Source organism: Peromyscus maniculatus, chromosome 9 (assembly GCF_049852395.1).
Source record: "Peromyscus maniculatus bairdii isolate BWxNUB_F1_BW_parent chromosome 9, HU_Pman_BW_mat_3.1, whole genome shotgun sequence".
Classification (NCBI taxonomy): domain Eukaryota; kingdom Metazoa; phylum Chordata; class Mammalia; order Rodentia; family Cricetidae; genus Peromyscus; species Peromyscus maniculatus.
Genome location: NC_134860.1, coordinates 49,390,131 through 49,414,073, shown reverse-complemented (window position 1 = coordinate 49,414,073; position 23,943 = coordinate 49,390,131). Strand labels below are relative to the sequence as shown.

The window sequence follows — 23,943 nt, the reverse complement described above, 5'->3', positions numbered from 1 at the left end:
GGCTGGAGATGGTTCAGCAGTGAAGAGTGCTTGTTGCTCTTGCAGATGACCAGAGTTCAGTTCCCAAGCACCACCTGGCAGCTTACAACCATCTATAACTCCAGTTTAGATCTTATAACATTCTTCTGAGTTCTGCAGGCACCAGGCACACATCTGGCACACCTACATATATGTAGACAAAATGCTTCTTCCACATAAAATAAATGCAACTCAAAAAAAAAAAAAAAAAGGAATAAATTTCATTCTGTTATTTGGTCCTCAGCAAAGTGTCTTTCAGGACAGGGTTACCCTTACAAGCCCGGGTATCGTCTTTTTCAGACACTCTACTCGGCAGTATTTGTACTGTAGACTGGAGTGTCTGGAAGTTTAGTGTATGATATGGAAGTTTGTATTAGTGTGCTCTACCTCATGAAGTATGCTTGCCTTCATTTCCTGTTTAGCACCATCACTCCAGTAGTGGGCAAGAAGAGGAAACGGAACACATCTTCTGACAACTCTGATGTGGAAGTCATGCCTGCGCAGTCTCCCCGGGAGGATGAGGAGAGCAGCATCCAGGTAAGGAACTGCTCTGGACATCTGAATTAGAAATAGTCCATGTAGTCCAGGCTAGCCTAGAGATGGTTAAGTAGCCTAGCCAGGCCTCATCATTGGTGATTCATTCCCCTGCCTCTTTGAACTTCCCCATTTCTGAGATTATAGGTATGCATCATCAACACATCCAGCTTTCAATCTAAAACTTTTTTGTGTATCTGTGCTTGTGTGAATCTGTGTGCACCATATGCATGCAGTGCCTGTAGCAGCCAGAAGGGGCATCAGATTCCTTGGAACTGGAGATAGAGACCGCTGTGAGCCACTACATGAGTGCCTCTGCACAGGTCCTCTGCGAGAGCAGTTGTGTGATCTTAACATCTGAGCCAAAATTTTCTCTCCAGCCCTAAAGTCTGAAAATGTTTCATGCCAACGTGACACAAGTGAGAAAAAAATGTCATGCTTCACCTTGTACAATAGATGTATAAAACTACTTTCAGCTGGGCGGTGGTGGCGCACGCCTTTAATCCCAGCACTCGGGAGGCAGAGCCAGGCGGATCTCTGTGAGTTCAAGGCCAGCCTGGTCTAGAGAGTGAGATCCAGGAAAGGCGCAAAGCTACACAGAGAAAGGAAAGGGAAGAAAATATCATAAAGCAAGGAAGGGATCAAGAGCCTTGAGTTAAGGTTCACATAATGAATAAGCTTTATTAAGTCAATAAGAATTGACTTTAGGGGTTGGGGATTTAGCTCAGTGGTATAGCGCTTGCCTAGCAAGCTCAAGGCCCTGGGTTTGGTCCCCAGCTCTGGGGGAAAAAAAAAAAGAATTGACTTTAATTAATTAAGTGAATCATGATTATTCCTTTTGTCCTTTGGGACTATGATGCTTTTTGTTTGTTTGTTTAATATTTAACCATTAGCTTTTTTTTTGCTTTTTTTTTTTTTTTTTTTTTTTTGTTGTTGTTAAGAAATTTAGGACTAGGGTGTGGCTCCATTGGGAGAGTGCTTTCCTTGTGTGCACAAAGCCCCGAGTGCCATCCTGTGCATGATGGTACACACCTGTAATCCTAGCACTTGGGAGGTAAAGGGAGAGAGGGGGATCAGGGTCATTCTCATGTACATAATAAATTTAAAGGTAGTCTGGGATACACAGCACATTGTCTCACAAAGAAAATTACACATGTATACACGCACATAATTGAGACCTGGACATGGTAGAGAACTCTGTATCTCTAGCTTCCAGGGAGGTTAAGGCAAGAGATCACCTGAAACCATCTTTAAAATACACATAGAGATCTGAGGAAAACTTTAGCAGTGCTAAATTTGAGAAGTATGAAATTCTGTCCCAAGCCAAGTGACAAAACTTGGGAAACTGAGGTAGAATGGTTGCTGTGAGTTCAAGGATAACCTGGGATACTGAGTGAGATCCTATATCAAAAACACAAAACAAGGGACTGGGATGGCTCGATGGCTCAGCTGGTAAATGGTTTGCCCTAGAGCCTTAGACCCTGAGTACAGATTCCCCAAAACTAGTGTGTGTGGCACTTAGGTGCCAGGCGGAGGGGTGGCTCTTTGTCCAGTAGACCTAGCCAAATCCATTAACTTCAGGTTCATTGTGAAACACTGTAAAAAATAAAATAAAGGTGGTGGGGGAACATACTTCATTCTAGCACTTGGGAGGTGGGGTATGTCATCTCTAAATTCAAGGTTGCCAGAGCTCCATAGTGAAACTCTGTTTCAATCAATGAATGAAGTGGGGGCAGCTGAAGAAAGACACCCAGTTGTCACACTTTGTACTATACAAGGCCAAAACCACCAAACCCAAAGGAACAAAAATGGTCCATTCCAGACCCCAGACCCCCAGTTCTCTCCAAGAATCAGTTTTGTTTATTTGGGTGAGGGTGCAGGGGTACACTCACACCCTTCCAGAAATATTGTTTGTTTTTATGGCATGCTACTGCCACTTAATACTAGTATTCCATACCTCCTTCCTATGCTGCTTTTTTTTTTAATTATGAAAATTTTCAAATATACTCAGAGGGAGAGATTATTTAATGAAGTCCCATGTTTCCATTCTTCTACTTCAGTATTTACCAAGAGATGGCCATTGCCCCTTTCTGGTTTATTTTAAAGTAAATCTAAGTAATCTTTCTTTTCCTTTTTAAACTTTCTTTAAATTAAAAAAAAAAAAATGCTATTTTAAGCCAAGTGTGGTGGCATATACCTTTAATCCTAGCACCAGGGAGGCAGAGGTACAAGCAGGTGAGTCTCTGTGAGCTCAAGGCCAGCTTGATCTACATAGTGAGTCCTAGGCCAGCCAAGGCTATAGAAAGAGACCCTGTCTATAACAAATTAATAGTGAGATCCTGTCTCTTAATTAACCAACACAGAAATGTTATCTTAAGAATGCTACACAATAACTATAAAAGCAAGTGATATAAGAGGTAAAAAGTAGGGAGTGTCTATAATCCTTTTTTAATAACCAGACTTTCCTTAGTAATGTAGGATAGAATATGTGTTATATCAGTCAGTTTTCAGTTCATGGTAACATACTGTCATGTGTTACTGTTTCAACAAAGATGAGGTTTATTTTGGTTCATGGTTCTTGGTTTTTTTTTTTTTTGTTTGTTTGTTTGTTTGTTTTTTTCCGTAGTTGTTTGTTTTTTTCCCTTGAGACAGGGTTTCTCTGTATAGCTCTGGCAGTCCTGGAACTCACTTTGTAGACCAGCCTGGCCTGGAACTCAGAGATCTGCCTGCCTCTGTCTCCTCAGTGTTGGGTTTAAAGGCATGTGCCACCACCACCCAGCCATTCATAGTTCTTTAGGCCAAGTGGATAGCCTTCACGTGGTCACTTTGTTGACCAAGTACCTAGGTGATGCAGGAAGGATACAACAGGATACAGAGAGTCACATGTGTATGTTACATCTGTGGTCTGGTTGCTGTTGTAGTCCAATATGACCTTCAGCTCACCAGGTAGCCCTGGGTTGCCTCTAAGGAGCCTTCTGCCTCCATCTGGGAAATTACAAGTGAAAATGGCTGTGTCTGGCTTTTTTTGATTAATGGTCCTTGGGGTTGATCTAGGATCTCATTTCTTTCAGATGTTTTGAGATTGTCAGTTGCCAAGCAGTGATGGTGTTCGCCTTTAATCCCAACACTCAAGAGACAGAGGCAGGAGGGTCTCTCTGAGTTTGAGGCCAGCCTGGTCCACAGAGCTAGTTCCAGGACAGCCAAGGACTCAGAGAAACCCTGTCTCAAGAACACACACACATACACACACCACACACACACACACACACATACACACACACCCAACAACAACAAAAAGAGATTGTCAGTGATGAATATATCAATTGTTATTTCTTTTTCTGATTTAAAAATAGATATGAGTATAATTTGTGTATCTATTTTCCTGTTGATGGACATTTGAGTTGTATAGTTTGTGATTGTTAATGAGCAAGGATTAAATGAGAAATTTTAGTACAAAGTATTTTTTGGACTGATTTTCATGTCTTCTGACTAAATCCTTAGAAATTAAATTAATAGATTATAGGGCAAGCATATAACTGGCTAAAATCGGTCTTACAAATGATGTGCCAAATAATAAAGGTTTCTGTTGTTATATAGTTTTAATTTTGGTATCTCCCATCTGTCTCATCTGTTTAATAATTCTGTGCTGTTTTATTTTAAGGCTGTGACATAATTTAACTAGTACTCTGTCTATAGTCTTTTTTTTTTTCTGGTACTTTACTACAGTTAATTCTACAGAGATTTGTATATATATGCAAATATATAAAACAGCATTTTGAAGTATATTGCTGTCAAAGGATAAAGCCAAAGTTTCTTCCACTGAGATCATGCCAGTTGGTACCCCCAACCATATCTTGAGTTCCTGATTTTTCTTTTCCCTTCTGTTTTGGGCATCAAATTTAGGATCTTGAGCATGTTAGACAAATATTTCCACTCAAGTATTTTCCTACCTTTGTTTAAAATATTTTCCTCAAATGTTCTGAGTTTTTGCCAGTCTGCTAGGTGGAGAGGGAAAAAGAAAAAGCACAAAACACTCAGTGTAGGGATTGGAGAGAGCTCGGCGTTCAACTCTGAACTCCAGGCCCCGGAGGTCGGATGCCCTCTTTTCCCGCTGTGGGCACTGGACACACACAGTGCACAAACATACAAGCAAAACTCAGGTGTAAAATATTTTTTTTAATCTTAAAAATGAAAAAAAAAATGTTACAGGTAAGCATTATAGCATATAATTGTAATCCCAGCACTTGGGAGGTAGAAGCAGGAAAATCAGAAGTTCAGGGTCATCATTTATTACATAGACAGTTTGATGGTAGCCTGTGTTACAGAAGCCCTTATCTCAAAAATATTTTTTTCAATTATATCTTTTTCCGTGAACTGTTTTCATGTCATTTTCTTCATCTCTAGCCACAGTTTTACTGTATTTTCTTTCATGTATATTTATACTTTGCCCAGCCTTACTCCTTGTATTAATTACTGTCTCCTATAACAAGACGTCAGACAGGGTTTGTGGTGTGCTCCATAGACAAAGTGCGAGGGCAGCTCAGGTGGTGGTGGTGGCAGGCAGGAATTTGAGTCAACTGGTCCACATTTTGTCTGCAGTCTGGAAAAAGAGAGAGAGAAATGATGGCATTCAGCTCTTCTTCTTTTTCCACTTTACCCAGTCTTGGATCCAGGCCTACAAGGATGTTGCCACGTGCATTAGGGTGGGTTTTCCCTTCTCAGTTGACTCTCTCTAGAAATGTTCTTACAGAAATGCTCGGGGTGTGTCTCCTAGGTGATTCTAAGTCCAGCCTACTTGACGATGAATGTTAGCTGTCACGGCTCTCTGGTACTCTTTCATTTCCTTTCCTTTCATCTAGTCCCTTTTACTTTCCTTCTCTTTTGTTTTGTTTTTAATTTATTGAAACAGTCTCATTAGTGAGACTGGTCTTGAGCGCATTGTTCTTCCTCTGACTACCAAGTGCTGAGATTAAAGGTGTGCACCATCATCCATCACACCCAACTCTACTCTCATGTCTTATATGCATATATTTTAAGTCTAGATTCTGCATATGAGAGAAAATAAGCTATATTTGTCTTTCTTAGTCTGCCCTATTTTAGTTGATATGATGATCTCCAATTCTATCCATTTTCTGCAGGTGGCATAATTTCATTCTTCCCTGTGGGTGAATCAATCTCCTTTGTGTGTATATACCACATTTTCTTTATTCATTCATCAGTTTCTGGCACAATTCCATAACTTGGCTGTTATAAATGGTGCCACAGGAAACAGATGTGCAGGTACTCTGTGGTCTGCTGACCTCGATACCTTTTGGAAGATACATACTTAGGTGTGATATAACCGAACCATGTGATAATTTTTCAGTGTGTAAGGAACCTCCATACTGATTTTCATAGTTGCTGAACTAATTAAAACTCATGCCAGTGATACTTAATGGCTCCCTTTACCCCACTTCCTTGCCCACACTTGTTTTCTTGCTTATAATGTGACTGAAGTGGAATCTTGATGTAGTTTTTACTTGCATTTCTCTGATGGCGAAGGATATTGAACATTGTTGTTAGCAGTGTTTTAAAGTCGCTGTCTGTAACCGGCGGTGGTGGCGCACGCCTTTAATCCCAGCACTCGGGAGGCAGAGCCAGGCGGATCTCTGTGAGTTCGAGGCCAGCCTGGTCTACAGAGCGAGACTCAGGAAAGGCGCAAAGCTACACAGAGAAACCCTGTCTCAAAAAGAAAACAAAACAAAAGACCCTGTCTGTGTAGCCCAGAAGAGCCTCTTTAAAACAAAACAAAACTTTTTAAAGCGAGTCGGGGGCAGGTTGCAGTTGGAGGGACAACTCCCAAGGGTCAGTTCTCTCTTCCTACCATGTGGGACCTAGGGATCAAACTCAGTCCCTCAGCATTGGTGGCAAGTACCTTTATTCATTTGAGCTGTCTCACTGACCCCCAAGCTAATATAAAAGTCCTAGTCTTCAAAAGTTTAGTGGCCATTTTTAGTTCTTTAGAGAGCTGTTTGTTTAATAATTCATTTGCCATTTGTTGATTGGATGGCTTATATTTTGGGTGCTTAATATTTTTTAATTCTTTAAAATAAATGTTTACATTTATTTATTTGTATGTGTATGTATGTTAAAGGACCAACGTGCTAAGGTGCTCATGTCCAAATCAAAAGACAACTTGCAGGGAATTGTTCTCTCCATCATGTGGGTTCAAGGATTGAACTCAGTTTGTGAGACTTGCTACCAAGCACATGTACCCACTGAGTCGTCTTTTCCAACCTTAATTCTTTATATAGTCTAGATATTATTCCTTGTCCAATGTACAGTAAGTAATTTTTTTCCCCATTCTATGGATTTTTCTTTTCCCCATGGTAATCATTTCCTTTGCTGTGAAGGTGCTCTTTATTTGAGAAAGCCCTGAATTCTGTTTTATTGGTATGGGTATCTAGATACCATGCTGGTTTTGTTGCTATGGCTCTGTGGTATAATATGAAACTAGATATTATGATAACTCCAACATTGCTCTTTGGCTCAATTATTTTAGATACTTTGGGTCTTTTGTGCTTCCATACTAAATTTTAAGGTTTTTTTTCTATTGCTGAAAAAAAATTGTGGTAATTTTGATAGGTATTATATTGAGCCTGTAGATTGCTTTTGGAGATGTATCGCTTTTTATAGCATTAGTTCTTTAAATCTGTAAGCATGAGAAGTCTTTTCTTCTAGTGTTTTCTGTTCTGTGTTTAAAGTTTTAATTTTAGCAATCTTTTACCCTCTTTAGGACTTTTGTAAATTGGATTTTTTTCTCTTGATTTCTTTCTCAGCATAACTTTATTTCTCTGTACTTTAGAATCAGATTTTTAATCAGATTTATATACCCATTTACCAAAGTTTGTCTTTATAACCTACAAATTTTTTTATTTTTCTTTGTATGAATGGTTTTATATCTTAAGAGAGTTAATCATCTAGCTAATCATTACTTTTATAAATGCTATCTTTTCTTCATTGTATTCTGTCCTACTCTGAATAGGAATATTATTACTAATTCATTTATTTATGTATTTGCTGTGCTGAGGGATTATACCCAAGACTGTATATGTGCTAGTCAAGTGCTACCACTGGGCCATCTCCCAACCCCTAGGAATATTGATTTTTACAAATTAGTTTTAAATTATGCAAGTTTGCTCAATTCTATTATTTCTGTCATTTGATTCTTCTCCATTTTCTGGGGATATATCATGCTGAAAAATAATTTCTCCATTTTTGTATCATGAACTACAAGTACTAAACTACTGTAAAAATGATTTATTTAGCCACTTGAAAGAACAAAGTAGACCTAAATATACATATATTTATAGATATATAAATATTTATAAATTTATGTGTCTATAAATTTATACATCTATATATGTTTATATGGTATATGTTACATTATTATAAATGTAACATAAATATGTATTATATTTATTGGATTTTGGAGACAGGGTTTCTCTGGGTAGCCCTGGATATCCTGCAGATTAGCTTTGTAGACCAGGCTGGTCTTGAAATCAGATCCACCTGCCTCTGCCTCCTGAGTGCTGGGACTAATGGTGTGCGCCACTATGCCCAACTGACCTAAAATACATTAAGAAAACTGTCTTGGTGCTGGAGAGGTGGCTCTATGATTAAGAGGACTGGCTACTCTTTCAGAGGACCTAGATTTGATTCTTAGCACCCACATGGCAGCTTACAGCCATCTGTAACTCCAGTCCCAGGGCACATCCTCTTCTGGCCTTTGTGTGTGCCAGGTGTAAAAGTGGTGGACAGACATACATGCAGGCAAAAACACCCATTCACTAAAATAAAAATAAAAAGAAAGAAAACTGTCTCAAAGAAATATTGTTAACTAAGCTTGAAGGTGTGGTGGCACACACCCCTAATCCCAGAACTCAGGAAGCAGAAACAGGTAGATCTCTGTGACTTCAAGACCACCATGATCTATATACTGAGTTCTAGGACAGCTACAACTATGCAGAGAGAGAGATCTGCCTTTAAAAAATAAAAAAGAAGAAAAAGAAGAGCTAGGAGTTAGCTAGTGGCACACACCTTTAATCCCAGCACTCGGGAGGCAGAGGCAGGCAGATACCTGTGAGTTCGGAGGTCAGCCTGGTCTACAAAGTGACTTCTAGGACAGGCACTAAAACTACACAGAGAAACCCTGTCTCAAAAAAAAAAGAATATATATGAAATGATTATTTTGTCAAAACGTCAGAGGCCAATGGAAGTGGTTCATAGGCCATGCAGGCTTGACTACCTGAGTTTGATCCCTGAACCCATGATAGAAGGGGAAAGAATTGACCCAAAAAAGCTGTCCTCTGACACCTGAACTTACACACACACAATACAATAGTAAGTTTTGTTTTGGTTTGTTTTTTCATGAGAACTTTGGAATAAATGTACATCTCTATTAGCATAGGCAAATGCTTTTAAAAGTCTTCTTTTTGAAAGCTGGCATAGATGTAATACCAGTACATGGGATAGAGGCAAGATGTTTGAGAGTTCAGGGCCAGCCTGGAACACAGATACATATGTCACTGCCTCTTTAAAAAAAGTTCTCAGTTTGAGAGTTCTAAGCAATTAACTGTATTTCCTCTATAGAAGAGACGTTCAAACCGCCAAGTTAAACGAAAAAAATATACAGAGGACCTGGATATAAAGATAACAGATGATGAAGAAGAGGAAGAGGTCGATGTAACTGGTCCAATAAAACCTGAGCCAATCCTCCCAGAACCAGTGCAAGAACCTGATGGAGAGACTCTGCCTTCCATGCAGTTCTTTGTGGTAAGCTAACACCAGCCATTTGAGAGTTGTTCTCCTCACCCCACCCTCTGTGTGTGTGTGTGTGTGTGTGTGTGTGTGTGTGTGTGTGTGTGTGTGTTTTACTCTCTGCTATTGTTGTTTTGATATAGGGTCTTATTCTGCAGCCAGGCAGCAATCCTCTTGCCTGTGTCTCGGCCTCTGGAGTGCAGGGGTTACTGGTGTGAACTACCACACCCAGTTTTATTCTTTCAACCATTAGTTGACTGACAACATTTTTCACTGCAGGAGAATCCCAGTGAAGAAGATGCTGCTATCGTGGACAAAGTGCTTTCCATGCGAGTTGTGAAGAAAGAGGTGAGGCCCTCTGTCTTTGATGTCTGTCATTCATAGCATCTTTAATGCTGCATTCATAGATATATGGGTTTTACTTTTCGAGAATTGTTTATGTTTCCTATGATGGGGATTCTCTACCACTGATCTGCACTCCCACTTCACAACCTTTATTTAATGAGTACCTTCGAATGACAGAATATATTGTTAGGATGTAGTTTTTAAGAGATGATATATGAAAGCTAGGTAGAAAACAAGTTTGTCTTACCACCTCTTCTTTCACTATTTTTTTTACAATGGATAAAAGATTACTATTTTTAGCTCTCAGGACTCTAGTGTTAGATTGGTTCCTTGATCAATGAAATATTCAGGAAACATTAGGATGAAGTTTTGCCTTGTGTAGATGAAATTAAAAGATCTGTCTTTGATAAATAAGTGACTATAATTTCTGTATTTCTTCTCAGCTTCCTTCTGGACAATACACTGAGGCTGAGGAATTCTTTGTCAAGTATAAAAACTAGTAAGTATGTGCACTCAGAGCTGCTCACCCTAAATCCATAGGCTGTGGAAAGGCCTCCCATGGACACTCCTGCTCACCCCATAGACTGTGCAAGGGCCTCCCATGGACACTGCTCACCACAAACTCCATAGACTGTGGAAGGGTCTCTTGTTACTGCTTATCCTAAATCCACAGGCTATGAAAGAATTGCCCATGGAGACTTATGTGGTTGGGAATATGCCTTACGCCCCTCCTTTTTGTTGTTATTTTTGTAAGTTTTTCCAAAGACTAATCAGAAATTTCAGGAATTGAAATGACTGTTTCTTTTCAGGAAATTGGGGTAAGAGCAGTCTCTGATACAATCCCTTGTAGTCTTCTCTGCCTTATTTAAGGCTTTATTACTCTAAACTGTAGTTTGTAAACCAACAAAATTAGCATTACTTGGGTGCTGGTAGGAAGTGTGGGTGTCTAGGTGTACCCCAGAACAGGTGGTTGTGTGTACAGGTTTTAGGAACTTGTACTGACCTAAGCTATCTCCTGTTAAAGCACACATTATCCCACCTGTTGCTGGCTAGTCCCCAGCTTCCCAGTGCTAGCGTCCCAGGCTCCATTCTCACAGCATGACTGGCTGTCTTCACCTCCTGCAGCTCCTATCTGCACTGTGAATGGGCAACTATCTCCCAGCTGGAGAAGGATAAGAGGATCCATCAGAAATTAAAGCGGTTCAAAACCAAAATGGCTCAGATGAGACACTTCTTCCATGAGGTAAATAGGAATCAGTAATGACGATGATTTCTTTTTAATCTTTTTGCTTTTTTTTTTTTTTGAGACAGCAGGATCTTGTTATATAATTCAGGTTGCCCTCAGACCCCCTCTTCCTGCCTTTACCTCTCGAGTGCTGGTATTACAGAGCTGTACCATCACATGGCCTTGCCTTTCTTTCCTAGCAGAAATTAGTTACCAGGCTATCAAATGCTTGGTTTGTGTGTATAAGCATAGACTTGTAATTTTGATTATTTAGTTGGTGCTGTGCCATTGTTTTCCTGGGTGTAGTTATGGTTTGTTAGATAGCTATAAGGTTCGGTACTGTAAGACTGTGATAAGTCAGTGCAGATGGAGGGTTTTCAGAAGACAGTGCAGTAGCCTGATCCACACTCAGTCCTCTTCTCTCCAGTACTGCTCTTTAACTATCAACTGTCTCTTTAGCTACAAACGACTCTCACGAAGAGAAAACTGGGTGTTTTTGAGACGGTCTTATGTGGCGCAGGCTGACTCACTGTGTAACTCTACCTTAAACTTGTGGTCCTCTGTCCTCTGGTCTTGCCGTTACCTCTGAGTGCTAGGACCGTAGGCCTTACACCACCACACATACTTTATATGTACTGGGATGTAACTCATGGCTTCCTGTGTACTGAACAAGCTCTCTACCAACTGAACTACTTCTCCAGTCTGAGAAACTTGTAAAAAATCAAATTTCTAATCTAGTGTCAGTAGAAATAGTACTAAAAGAACTTTAATTTCTTATATCTAGGGTTACTGCCAATTAAACATGAAGCTACATAAGGAAAGAAATGGGTCTATAATATTTAGCAATGTAGAAGTTATTTGTGACCTCAACTTTTAATTGTATTACGCAAGCAGAAGGGAGAGTGAAAAGAGATGAAGAAATGGAGGTGGCCTCTGTGTGAAACACTTGGGAAAGCTTAATGAAGCAGAGCAGAAAAACAGTTTCAGAGTAATAGTCAAGAAGAGGTATTCATTTGCTTTATGAAATATAATAGAGCAAGTTTATACATTTCAGTGACTGGTTCAACAGACAGAGAATACTCAGAAGATCAGAAAGAATCCAGAACATGTATGGAGACAGTAGCCTGTTAGGGAGAAGACAGTAGCCTGTGTCTGGTAACAGTTGAAGAAAACAGGTTTATAGATTTTGTTCATTTGTTTTTTAAGACGGTTTCTGTGTTAGTCTTGGCTGTTCTAGAACTCACTCTGTAGACCAGGCTGGCCTCAAACTCACAGAGATCCACCTGCCTCTGCCACATGAGTAAGGTTTATAGATTTTAATGTTATGAAAATACACAGTTCCCATTAATATATTTTTTAATCTTGCAAAGATGAAGTAGAAAGGTATAGGTAGGTTTACTGGATAGTGATTTTCTTGCCTTATTGTTTGGTTTCGTAACTCACCTAGGATGAAGAACCCTTCAATCCAGACTATGTAGAGGTGGATAGGATATTGGACGAGTCTCACAGTGTTGACAAGGATAATGGTGAGGTGAGTTGGGCGTGGAGAAACATGAAAAGCCTTCTGCAAATTTCTCCTGGTTTGCTTGCCAATCCTTTATTTTTCAGATGTGGCTGAAAAATCCCTTGGACTGGAAAGGTATTTCTGAATTTCTTTTGTGGGCTTCTTAGAAATATAGTGGGAAGGCGAAGGAGCAGAAGAGCTGGAGGTGCCTGTGCCGGGCACCTCAGAGCTCCAGTTGCAAGTATGGAGAGCTCCTCACCGTGGCCTGTCTCCCTCTCCTGCAGACTGTGTGGAAGACTGTGCACACTAATCCCCAATCAATGAGCATAAGAACTCCTGCACAGGTTTCTGGCTTTCTATATTTCCTGAACTCACCGTTAGTTCAGTACTTTTCATTTGTCATTTTGGATCCCTGCCCACAGCTCCCGTTATAGAAGTTGAGGCTGAGGCTACAAGATGCTTATTTTCAAGTTGGTTTTCTGGGAATTTTTCTTTCATAAACTGGTCTGGGAATCACTGAATAATACTTCTACAGATTGGGGAACATATTCTGTTTATGCTCAAATACTTGAAGTTTTACAGATTGCCTGTTTGATCCTACAAAGAGTCACACTAGATCTAAGACAAAACCGAACTCACCCTTGTCTTAAATTCTAGATAGATATCACACTGCCATTTCTTCTGAAATGCTTCACTTTCTCTTTGCTTCAAGCTGTTGCTGGCTTAGCTTCACAAAGTTTTTATGGCTTGTGACAATGACCAAGAGAGAATAGGTTTCTGTTTAGACATTAGTGCTAAGTGGTAAGCTAGGCTTGCTAGCTATGAGATTCATTCCCATATGTCACTCCACCAGGATCTGTGAGTCAGAGTCTTCCTTCTCTAACACTGCAAAGTTGACCTTGTTTTCTCAGACTTCAGAGTAACTCAGATTGTACCTTAGATACACAGGACCTATTAATATTTTATTTTTTTTATTTATTTTTTTTTTTTTTAAAGATTTTATTTATTTATTATGTATACAGAAGAGGGCGCCAGATCTCATTGCAGATGGTTGTGAGCCACCATGTGGTTGCTGGGAATTGAACTCAGGACCTCTGGAAGAGCAGTCAGTGCTCTTAACCTCTGAGCCATCTCTCCAGCCCCCTATTAATATTTTAATGTCTACAGAGTCTACTAGGTATAAAAATATAATATATATTCTCCTCTTGGGTTGAGGGTCCATGGTGTTACGTGTTTGTTTCTGGGAGTCAATGGAGAATAGGCAGATCATCTGGAAGTTGGCTGTTCTTAAATTCTCATCATTTTCAGGATCTCAGCCTTTCCTACCTTGGCAATCTTATATTTCCTATCACCATAAGTAGCTGGCCTTATGTTTGAGCCCTTTGAAATGTGCAACTGGTGTCGTGCTAAAAATGTTCTGGCTTTTTGATATTATAGTTAATGTTCTCAATATTTGACAGTAATATTCTGTGTATCCGTTTCCCCCTCTCCAAAGTAGGTTCGATTTTCATCTATTTTTCATTAGCTAACAATGGAAATAAGTATATTATTTAGAAAAATAAGTTAATATGCTAGAAATATGTGACTTGTACCAAAGGTCTTAGATAAGAAATGACTCAAGTCCCTACAGGAAAGAGCCATTGGATCATTTCTAGGGACCCTTGATCTGTGCCTGTGGAGGCTCTTTCACACTTTATAGTAGCTGTTTCAAGGAATAATCTGTGAAGTCATAGTTAAAGATTCCTATGAGTGTACTATACCTCATGTTTTTGTTTGTTTTTTGTTTTGTTTTGTTTTTGTTTTTTGAGTCAGGGTTTCTCTGTGTAACAGTCCTAGCTATCCTGGAATTCACTCTGTAGCCCAGGCTGGCCTCAAATTCACTGAGATCCGCCTGCCTCTGCCTCCCAAAGGCTGGGATTAAAGGCGTGTGCCACCATCACCCGGATTATTTTGTTTTTTGAGACAGGGTTGCTTTGTGTACCCTTGCCTATCCAGCACCTACCTCTGTACACCAGGCTGGCTTTGAACTCAGATAGGTCCTGTGTGCTGAGATTAACGGCATGGGCCACCATGCCTGGCTATGCCTGTTCTTTCTAATTGTACTTGCTTTATATAAGCTGTAGTGAAAGTGCTATCACAGGAGTGAATGATCATCTCTTTCATTTTACTTTTGTGGTTTGTGGTGCCCAGGCACATCCAGGGCCAGTACTCCAGCCCGTCAATGACTATCCTAACTTACAAAAGCAGGAGTGGCGTTGCCTCCCCCTCCTGCAGTGGATGCCTATAGAACAGGACTGTAGTTGAGCTTCAACATTTCTTCCTTGAGCCTGTGGTTGGTGGATTCAGCCTGGCGTTTTCAGCACCTGTGGAGCTGATACTCTGAAATCCGGTATTAGAGTCAAGTCCTCACCCTTTAATCACCACTGCTTCGGCTCTCCTCTCTCCTAGCCTGTCATCTACTACCTGGTAAAGTGGTGTTCTCTGCCCTACGAGGACAGTACGTGGGAGCTAAAAGAGGACGTTGATGAGGGCAAGATTCGGGAATTTAAGCGGATCCAGTCGAGGCACCCAGAACTCAAAAGGGTGGTAGGTACATTTGGATGTAGAAGATAAATGTAGTAGTGTAAAGGACTATTATATCAAGGCCTTTTTTCCCCCCTCCCACTGGCAGAAGTTTTTGTTAGAAGTTTAGCTTTCTACTGTGGAAATTCTCTAACATGTAAAGAAGGGTTGACTAAATGATATCATGTACCCATCATCACTAAGGCAAAAATTACTAATACATGTTCAATTATGTGTCTTACTTTAAATCAAATTACACATTCCTTCATTTCATTTGTAATTTTTCACCACTTATTTAAAAGGTAAATATTATCTTTCTTTATCAAGTACCAGTCATGTATACATATCTGTTTGTCTTCTTTTTTTGTTTTGTTTTGTTTTTTGTTTTTTCAAGGCAAGGTTTCTGTGCAGTCCTGCCTGTCCTGGAACTCTGTAGACCAGACTGGCCTCAAACTTAGATCCACCTGCCTCTGCCTCCTGAGTGCTGGGGTTGAAGGTGTGTGTCACCACACCTGGCTACTAAGAAAAGATTCTTTTTTGGTTTTTTGAGACAGGGTTTCTCTATGTAGCTTTGTGCCTTTTGTGCCTTCCCTGGAACTCGCTTTGGAGACCAGGCTGGCCTCGAACTCACAGAGATCCGCCTGCCTCTGCCTCCCGAGTGCTGGGATTAAAGGCGTGTGCCACCACCGCCCAGCAAGAAAAGATTCTTAAAGGCTTAGAAACCCAGGGTCCCTTTGAGGGCTGGGGTAACAAACATGTAGTATTGCACCAAATTTTCTTTTTTTTTTTTTTTTTTTTTTTTTTTTTTTTTTTTTTTTTTTTTTTGAGACAGGGTTTCTCTGCGTAGTTTTGCGCCTTTCCTGGAGCTCACTTGGTAGCCCAGGCTGGCCTCGAACTCACAGCGATCCGCCTGGCTCTGCCTCCCGAGTGCTGGGATTAAAGGCGTGCGCCACCACCGCCCGGCTCCAAATTTTCTTTAAGGATGTCAATCTAACTTTGTTTCTCTCTCTCTCTTTCTTTCCTTAAGATTTATTTATTTTATGTGTATGTGTGCTTTGTCTGTACACCAGGACAGGGCATTGACTCCCATGGTTCTATGGTTGTATACAGTTGTGAGCCTCCGTGTGGATGCTGAGATTGAGCTCAGGACCTCTGGAAGAGTGGCCAGTGTTCTTTACTCTGGAGCTCTCTCTCCAGCCCTCTGAACTTCTTTAAATAGTTTCCTGGCATCTTCCTGAAGTGCCCAATAAGCAATCTTTCTTTTAAAAGTAATATGCATTCATAAATTTAAATGTATTTCATAGATTATAGTCCAAGCAGTGTTTGTCATTTGGTTAAACTACTAGAATTAGTAATTTTATTAGTGTCACTGTACCAATAATTCACATTTTTTACTTTTTAGAATCGCCCACAGGCAAATGCCTGGAAGAAACTGGAACTGTCACATGAATATAAAAACAGGAACCAATTACGAGAATATCAGTTAGAAGGGGTCAACTGGCTCCTCTTTAATTGGTATAACAGGTAAAGAAAAGGGAGCTTATAACATGGAAACTTAGTCTGGGAATTATTTTTATGCATAATTTTTTCCGAAGTAGACTCTTTTTATTAAGATCAAAATTTTTGACATATTCTTCTCCCCTACCCCTACCCCAAAATCTACAGGCAGAACTGCATCCTGGCTGATGAAATGGGATTAGGCAAAACCATTCAGTCAATTGCCTTCTTGCAGGAGGTATATAATGTAGGCATCCATGGGCCCTTTTTGGTCATTGCTCCACTGTCCACCATTACTAACTGGGAGCGAGAATTCAATACATGGACAGAGATGAACACTATTGTGTACCATGGCAGCCTGGCCAGCCGGCAGATGATTCAGCAGTATGAAATGTACTGTAAAGATTCACGGGTGAGTGATATGTCTTGGGAACGCTCTGTGTATGCAAGTAGGCCAAGGTACCTAGTGTTGCAGGGGCGACTTATGAATTAAAGACGTTCACTGAGGCTCTCTGTAATTTAAGGTCTTCTTTTATGGAATAGTGTGATTTGACTTAGCTGTTTCTACCCTGTAGACACCATGAGCCACCAACCATTCTGATTTAACATATGAATACATCATTTTAATGGATTGGTTTGCTTGTTTGAGTCACTCTTATGGTGCAACCTAGCCTGGCTCCCTGAATACTGAGATGGCAGTTATGCACCGCCATACCCAGCTGATACATGTTATTTAAATAGAATTTTTAATAGCACTGGTTAGTTTTAAAGTATTTTTCAGAGTGATAAACTTACAAGTGGTAATAAAGTTAAATGTGCATTTGCCCTTTTTTTTAAATGAGTCAAATTTTAATAAAATATGCTTTTTCGTAAAGGAAAATATTTTGAATCACCCATTTTGTATTGATAGCAGATTTATTAATTATTTACTGCTGTTTCTTTTATGATTTTTATCTCTAAGCTAAATTGTCTCATATTATGTTTCTTAATTTTGTTGAAATTATTTGATTTTTGGCAGACTTTAGAAAGGGTCCAATATTAACATGTTCCATATTGGCTATTGCCACTTCTATTTTTATTTATTTTAGTATTTTTGAGATAAGGGCTCAATCTGTAGCCCAGGTTAGCCTCAAACTTGTGTTCCTGTGGTCTTGGCTTCCTAAGTCATTTGGCTACACGAAGTTACCTAGCTTGGCCCCACTCTTTTTTCCTGTAGTATGTTTCAGCATTGTTCACATGTTGTGGATCTCATTGTTAACTAGGGAATGATCTAAGAAAGATTTACATCAGCTGAGCATACAGCAGTCAGAAATGTGCAGCTCCACTCAATGTGCTAGGCCTGTTATTTTCCCAAGAAGCTGAATCTGTTGAGAAAAGTATGTCTCACGTTCAGTGATTTGGCACTGACTCTTGGGGATATAAACAGTGACGGAAGTTGGTGGTTGTGCAGTTGTTCTTTGTTAATCTTCCTTAAATATACCAAGGACATTCAGAACTCTGCAGGTGGGCATGTGTTTAGGAGGCGCCTCTTCTGACTGCACCGATTTCGTGACTAGGGTCGCCTCATCCCAGGTGCATATAAGTTTGATGCCTTGATCACCACTTTTGAGATGATTTTGTCAGACTGTCCTGAGCTTCGTGAAATTGAATGGCGTTGTGTCATTATCGATGAAGCCCATCGGTTGAAGAACCGTAATTGCAAGCTACTTGATAGTCTCAAGCACATGGACCTGGTGAGTTCTCTAGAGTGACTTGTAGACACAGACATCTGAAATTTAATCTAATTTTCCTGTGAAATGAAAATTGCCCTAACTTAGCAGAGAAAAATAGAATGAAAACCTATATTTAGCGGCTTCTGAAAATCATGTAAAGGTTATAACTTTTAGATTTGGAAATTACTTGTAAATGAGTGCTTCTTAATCATGAGGAACAATGGGAAGGCACCTTAGGTACCTATCCCAAAGATTAATAGTTAAAACAACAACTGTGTTTTTCATGATTCTCTGGTTGAGCCACTTGGGCCACATTCAGCTAATAAGTTCTTCTGGTGATCTTTCCTGGGTCTCTACTGGTGCTGCAGCTGACAGTTGATACTAGTTATTCATTGGAACATTTAGGTTATCTTACACGTGGCCTCTGTTTTTCTAATGGCCAGATTGGGTGGGCTTCCTTACAAAGTGATCTCAGGACAGTATTGAAAAGGGTCCAGTAGCCGGGCGGTGGTGGCGCACGCCTTTAATCCCAGCACTCGGGAGGCAGAGCCAGGCGGATCTCTCTGAGTTCGAGGCCACCCTGGACTACCAAGTGAGTCCCAGGAGAGGCGCAAAGCTACACAGAGAAACCCTGTCTTGAAAAACCAAAAAAAAAAAAAAAAAAAAAAAAAAGAAAAGGGTCCAGTAGAACTGTGGAGCCCATGAACTCTGAGACTCACAGTGTCGGAGCCAGTCACAGGGAAGCCTGGATTCCAGGGGTGAGCCTTACTGGGAGAAAGTACAGAGAACAAACAACTGTATTTAGTCCACCACAGAACCATTCCACAGAGGGGCAAGTTAGGATTTCTGTGGGTAGTTAATGTGGAGAGACATGAATTTGGAAATAGTGTAAATCTAAGTACTTTATTTGGTTAAAGTCAGTATTTACTTAGTTTCAGTGTGTTAGATAAGGGCATTTCCTAAATGGTTTTTGTTACTGAGTAAGCAAGTCAAGAAAAGTTAAGACAGTAATCTAGCCCATTATCAACATAGTGTAGATAAACTAAAACTAAACTAACTATATACTTGATGGGATCTATGCAAATCCATTTGTCTTCTCACTACAGGAGCATAAAGTGTTGCTCACAGGAACACCACTGCAAAATACTGTAGAGGAACTATTCAGCCTACTTCATTTCTTGGAACCTTCACAATTCCCTTCAGAATCAGAGTTCCTTAAGGATTTTGGAGATCTCAAGACAGAGGAGCAGGTAAGAAATCTGTCTGGTGAGGTATTAACTCAGGACCTGAGGTCTTGCTGAGGTTTTGCCCATATTACCTGTAGCATTATTTGTAGTCTTCAGATAGTGGAGAGCAAATTTTCTGAGTTTCCTCATAATCTTATTTGTTTCTTTTTCTGTTTATATTGTAATGTAATGCTATTGGTTTCTTTTTCTCTTTATGATGTAATGTAATGTAATGTTTTTTTTTCCCTTTATGATATAATATAACATTAGTGTTTTCTTTTTCTCTTTGTAATGAACCACAGGTTCAAAAGCTACAGGCCATTCTCAAGCCAATGATGCTGAGAAGACTCAAAGAGGATGTTGAAAAAAATTTGGCTCCAAAGCAGGAAACTATTATTGAAGTAGAGCTTACCAACATCCAGAAGAAATACTACCGAGCTATATTAGAAAAGAATTTCTCCTTCCTTTCCAAAGGAGCAGGCCATACCAACATGCCTAACCTGCTGAACACGATGATGGAGTTACGCAAGTGCTGTAACCACCCGTACCTCATCAATGGTGAGGGCGCTAAAGACTGGAAAAGAACGCGCATTGGCTCTGTGACCCGGTTATGGGCTGTGCCCTGGGGAAAGATTCTCCTTTAAAAACAAGATTCCTAAGATTATGATCTTTTCCTAAATACTTCGGAATATTTTAGATCTTAGCTAGTGTGTGTGTGTGTGTGTGTGATGGGGATTGGAACTGGAGTGTGACAGCACACATGCAGAGGTCAGAGGACAACATTATGGAGTCTGTTGGCTCCTTTCACCTTCGTGTGGGTTATGGGGCTCAGATGAGGCTGCCAGGCTTGCAGGGCAAGCACCTTTATCTAAGGAGCAATCTCGCTGACCACCCTGATGGTTATAGTTCCTTGGTTTTACATAATCTGCCAAACTAAATAGGATTTCCTATAGAATTTCATGAATAATAACTCAGGTTATCCTGCGTTCTGAATAAATATTCTTACTGGTACTTACTCCATAATGAATTTTTTGGGGGGTAGGTGGCTGTATGTTAATAATAGTGAGTCTGTTCTGATTTAGTCCTTGTCCATATTATTTACATGTTTTGTTTTGTGTTTAACTCAGTTTATTCAGGAGATACCTGCCTTAATTGGCATGTTTTATATAGCAGAATGCAGGATTGGTTTGGGTATTTTGTTGCTGAGCTTTTTGTGAGGAATGCCAACATTAGTGCTAAAGGAGACGGATAAGAGCATTTGCTACATAAACACGATGACATGAGTTTGAATCCCCAGAACCCATGTAAAACACTGGGCACAGCCACATACACACACACACACACACACACACACACACACACACACACCAGTGACTTCAGTGCCGTGGGAGTGGAAACAAGAGGTCTGCTGGGCATGTCAACTGTTGGCCTCTGAGTGCACTTGGTCATGCTCCTGACACAAATTCATGTGTGTGTGTGTGTGTGTGTGTGTAGAGGGAGGAAGGAAGGGCCAAAGATGACACTGCTTTGTACTCTGCTTCCTTATCTCAAGCCTGCATGTTAAAAAAGACTTTATATGTTTTTACTTAGTCACAATATCTACTTTGACTATTTTATTTGTAGGTGCAGAAGAAAAAATCCTGATGGAATTTCGGGAAGCTTGCCATATTATACCTCAAGATTTCCACCTGCAGGCCATGGTTCGGTCAGCTGGCAAGTTGGTTCTTATTGACAAGTTACTTCCGAAGCTTAAAGCTGGTGGGCATAAAGTTCTGATCTTCTCCCAGATGGTACGATGTCTAGATATCCTGGAGGATTATCTAATCCAACGGAGGTAAGAAAGGAGTCATTCTAAAATGTCTTGTGGTTATTATATCTTCATAAAGCTTTAAGGATAGTTGTTGTATAGCTCAGTGGTAGAATGTTTGCTTGGCACATGCAGGACCTTGATTTCTTTTGCTCAGCCACTCTTGCCCCCCTGTGATATCCGCCCCTCCTCACCAGGTACTTATACGAACGGATCGATGGGCGAGTTAGAGGCAACCTTCGGCAAGCTGCTATCGACCGCTTTAGCAAGCCTGACTCGGACCGCTTCGTCTTCCTGCTGTGCACCCGTGCTGGTGGGCTTGGTATTAATCTTACAGCTGCTGACACCTGCATTATCTTTGATTCAGACTGGAATCCACAGAATGACCTGCAGGTAGAGGAAATTATTTTCTTAAAAACTACCTACCTAATCCAAGAGGTTTTTAATAAATCATCGTCTCTTAGATCCCTCTTTCAAAGAAGAGGAAATTGTTTCCTTAGAGGTGGCAGCTAGGTCAGGAGTCCTCTACCATCCTGTACAGAACTTAATACTAAATGTAGTAGGCTTAGGAGTCTATAGTTCGTGTTTCTTTCTTTTTTTGTTTTTTATTGTTTTCTTGAGACAGGGTTTCTCTGTGTAGCTTTGCACCTTTCCTGGATCTTGCTCTATAGACCAGGCTGGCCTTGAACTCACAGAGATCCGCCTGGCTCTGCCTCCCGAGTGCTGGGATTAAAGGCGTGCGCCACCACCGCCCGGCTATAGTTTGTGTTTCAACTGGTCACTTGTGCTCCTGTGGCACAAAAGCAACAGTGGACAACAGTGTATTTGAATCGGATTTCATTTACAGAAAAGATAAACACACAAACTAGTTTGTTGAGCTGGGCATGGTGGCACACACCTTTAATCCCATGCAGAGGCAGGAAATCTCTGAGTTCAAGGCCAGCCTGGTCTATAGAGCGAGTTCCAGGACAGCCAGGGCATAGTGAAACCCTGTCTCCGAAAAAAGGAAAAAAAAAAACAAGTTTGCTGACCCCAGTTTTTTTTATTTTTGAGTTGCTTTCATGGCTCTTTATGAGTGTGAAGAACTAAGGCTTGATATTATGTATCTTTGTTCTCTTTTTAACCAGGCCCAGGCACGGTGTCATCGAATTGGACAGAGCAAAGCTGTGAAGGTTTACCGACTCATCACTCGTAATTCCTATGAGAGAGAGATGTTTGATAAAGCTAGCCTCAAGTTGGGATTGGATAAGGCTGTGCTTCAGTCCATGAGTGGTCGGGATGGCAACATCACTGGAGTGAGTCTGTAGATAAGTTTTTGGTGGGTCGTAGTAATAAAGGGAGCTAAAATGTGATTATTTTAGAGGATGTGTGTATGTGTGCATATGTGCATGTGCATGTAGAAGTCGGAGGACAGCTTGTGGAGTCAGCTCTCCTTCCACCTTTATGTGGGTTCTGGAAGTCAAGTGCAAGTCACCAGGAATTGTATTGATTTTACAGTACAATTAAATGTCAAGATTATTCTTTTTGTAGGATTTTTATCTTTGTCTTGGTTTTTTTCAGATTCAACAGTTCTCCAAGAAAGAGATTGAAGATCTCTTAAGGAAAGGTGCATATGCTGCCATAATGGAGGAAGATGATGAGGGGTCTAAGTTTTGCGAAGAGGACATAGATCAGATCTTGCTGAGGCGGACTACAACCATTACTATTGAGTCTGAAGGGAAAGGATCTACCTTTGCTAAGGCACGTTCTGTCTGTGGCAGGTCCTAGTGGGCAGACATAGCTGGAGGCAGCAACCTCCAGCACTTAAATGTTTTCAAATACTTGTTCATTTCCCTTTGTATATAAAAGCATTGCAGTTAACTTTATTCTGCCTTTGTTTCTCCCTAGGCGAGCTTTGTTGCTTCTGAAAATAGGACAGATATTTCTCTGGATGATCCAAACTTTTGGCAAAAATGGGCCAAAAAGGCAGACCTAGACATGGATCTGCTGAATAGCAAGGTGAGCTCACCTCTCCTTTGAGTGGGGATTTACTGCAGAAGACAAAGTACTCTCACTCTTTAGTAGTCCAACTCTTTAATGCTAGTTGAAGCTTATGGTAGAATATTATATACAAAGGTTATAGAAACTTTCTCTACCCAGGATACCCTCTAGAAATGTTTAGATGTTATTTCAGTCATTACTCTATTGCTGTGAAGAGATACCATGACCATGGTAACTCTTACAAAAGAAAGCATTTGATTGGTGCTTGCTTATAGTTTCAGATGTTTAGTCCTTTATTGTCATGGCAGGAAGCATGGTGGTACACATGCAGACATGGTAGCTTAGAGTCCTTCATCTGAGATCCAAAGGCAGCAGGAAGAAAGAGACACCGGGCCTGGCTTGAGCTTTTGAAACCTTAAAGCCTACTCCAAGTGACACACATCCTCCAGCAAGGCCACACCTATTCCAGCAAGGCCACATATTCTGATCCTTCTAATAGTGCCTCTCCCTGGTGACCAAGCATTCGAATCTATGAGCCTATGGGGCCATTCGTATTTAAACCACCATAGATGTTGACCACCTTTCTCTTCCTGAGCCTTGTTGATTGTTTTTGGGTTTTTTGTTTGTTTGTTTTTTGTTTTTTGTTTTTTTGAGGCAGAGTTTCTCTGTGTAGTTTTTTTGGTGTCTGTCCTGGATCTCGCTCTGTAGACCAGGGTGGTCTCGAACTCACAGAG

At 40.5% G+C, this 23,943-nt stretch overlaps 1 protein-coding gene across 13 annotated transcripts in view; it reads left to right on the top strand.

Moving 5' to 3' along the window:
- Positions 1 to 23,943, top strand: part of Chd8 (chromodomain helicase DNA binding protein 8) — a 69,120-nt gene that overhangs the window by 30,167 nt on the left and 15,010 nt on the right. For all 13 annotated transcript variants that reach the window (XM_076544953.1, XM_076544955.1, XM_006993398.4 and 10 more), the window contains 17 exons: positions 441 to 555; positions 9,184 to 9,366; positions 9,631 to 9,699; positions 10,140 to 10,195; positions 10,822 to 10,939; positions 12,369 to 12,452; positions 14,874 to 15,011; positions 16,390 to 16,511; positions 16,653 to 16,896; positions 18,041 to 18,217; positions 19,303 to 19,446; positions 19,725 to 19,980; positions 21,046 to 21,256; positions 21,427 to 21,622; positions 22,357 to 22,524; positions 22,790 to 22,969; positions 23,117 to 23,227. In XM_076544953.1, coding sequence (XP_076401068.1) covers positions 441 to 555; positions 9,184 to 9,366; positions 9,631 to 9,699; positions 10,140 to 10,195; positions 10,822 to 10,939; positions 12,369 to 12,452; positions 14,874 to 15,011; positions 16,390 to 16,511; positions 16,653 to 16,896; positions 18,041 to 18,217; positions 19,303 to 19,446; positions 19,725 to 19,980; positions 21,046 to 21,256; positions 21,427 to 21,622; positions 22,357 to 22,524; positions 22,790 to 22,969; positions 23,117 to 23,227 — 2,572 coding nt within the window. The remainder of the gene's footprint in view (positions 1 to 440; positions 556 to 9,183; positions 9,367 to 9,630; positions 9,700 to 10,139; positions 10,196 to 10,821; positions 10,940 to 12,368; positions 12,453 to 14,873; positions 15,012 to 16,389; positions 16,512 to 16,652; positions 16,897 to 18,040; positions 18,218 to 19,302; positions 19,447 to 19,724; positions 19,981 to 21,045; positions 21,257 to 21,426; positions 21,623 to 22,356; positions 22,525 to 22,789; positions 22,970 to 23,116; positions 23,228 to 23,943) is intronic.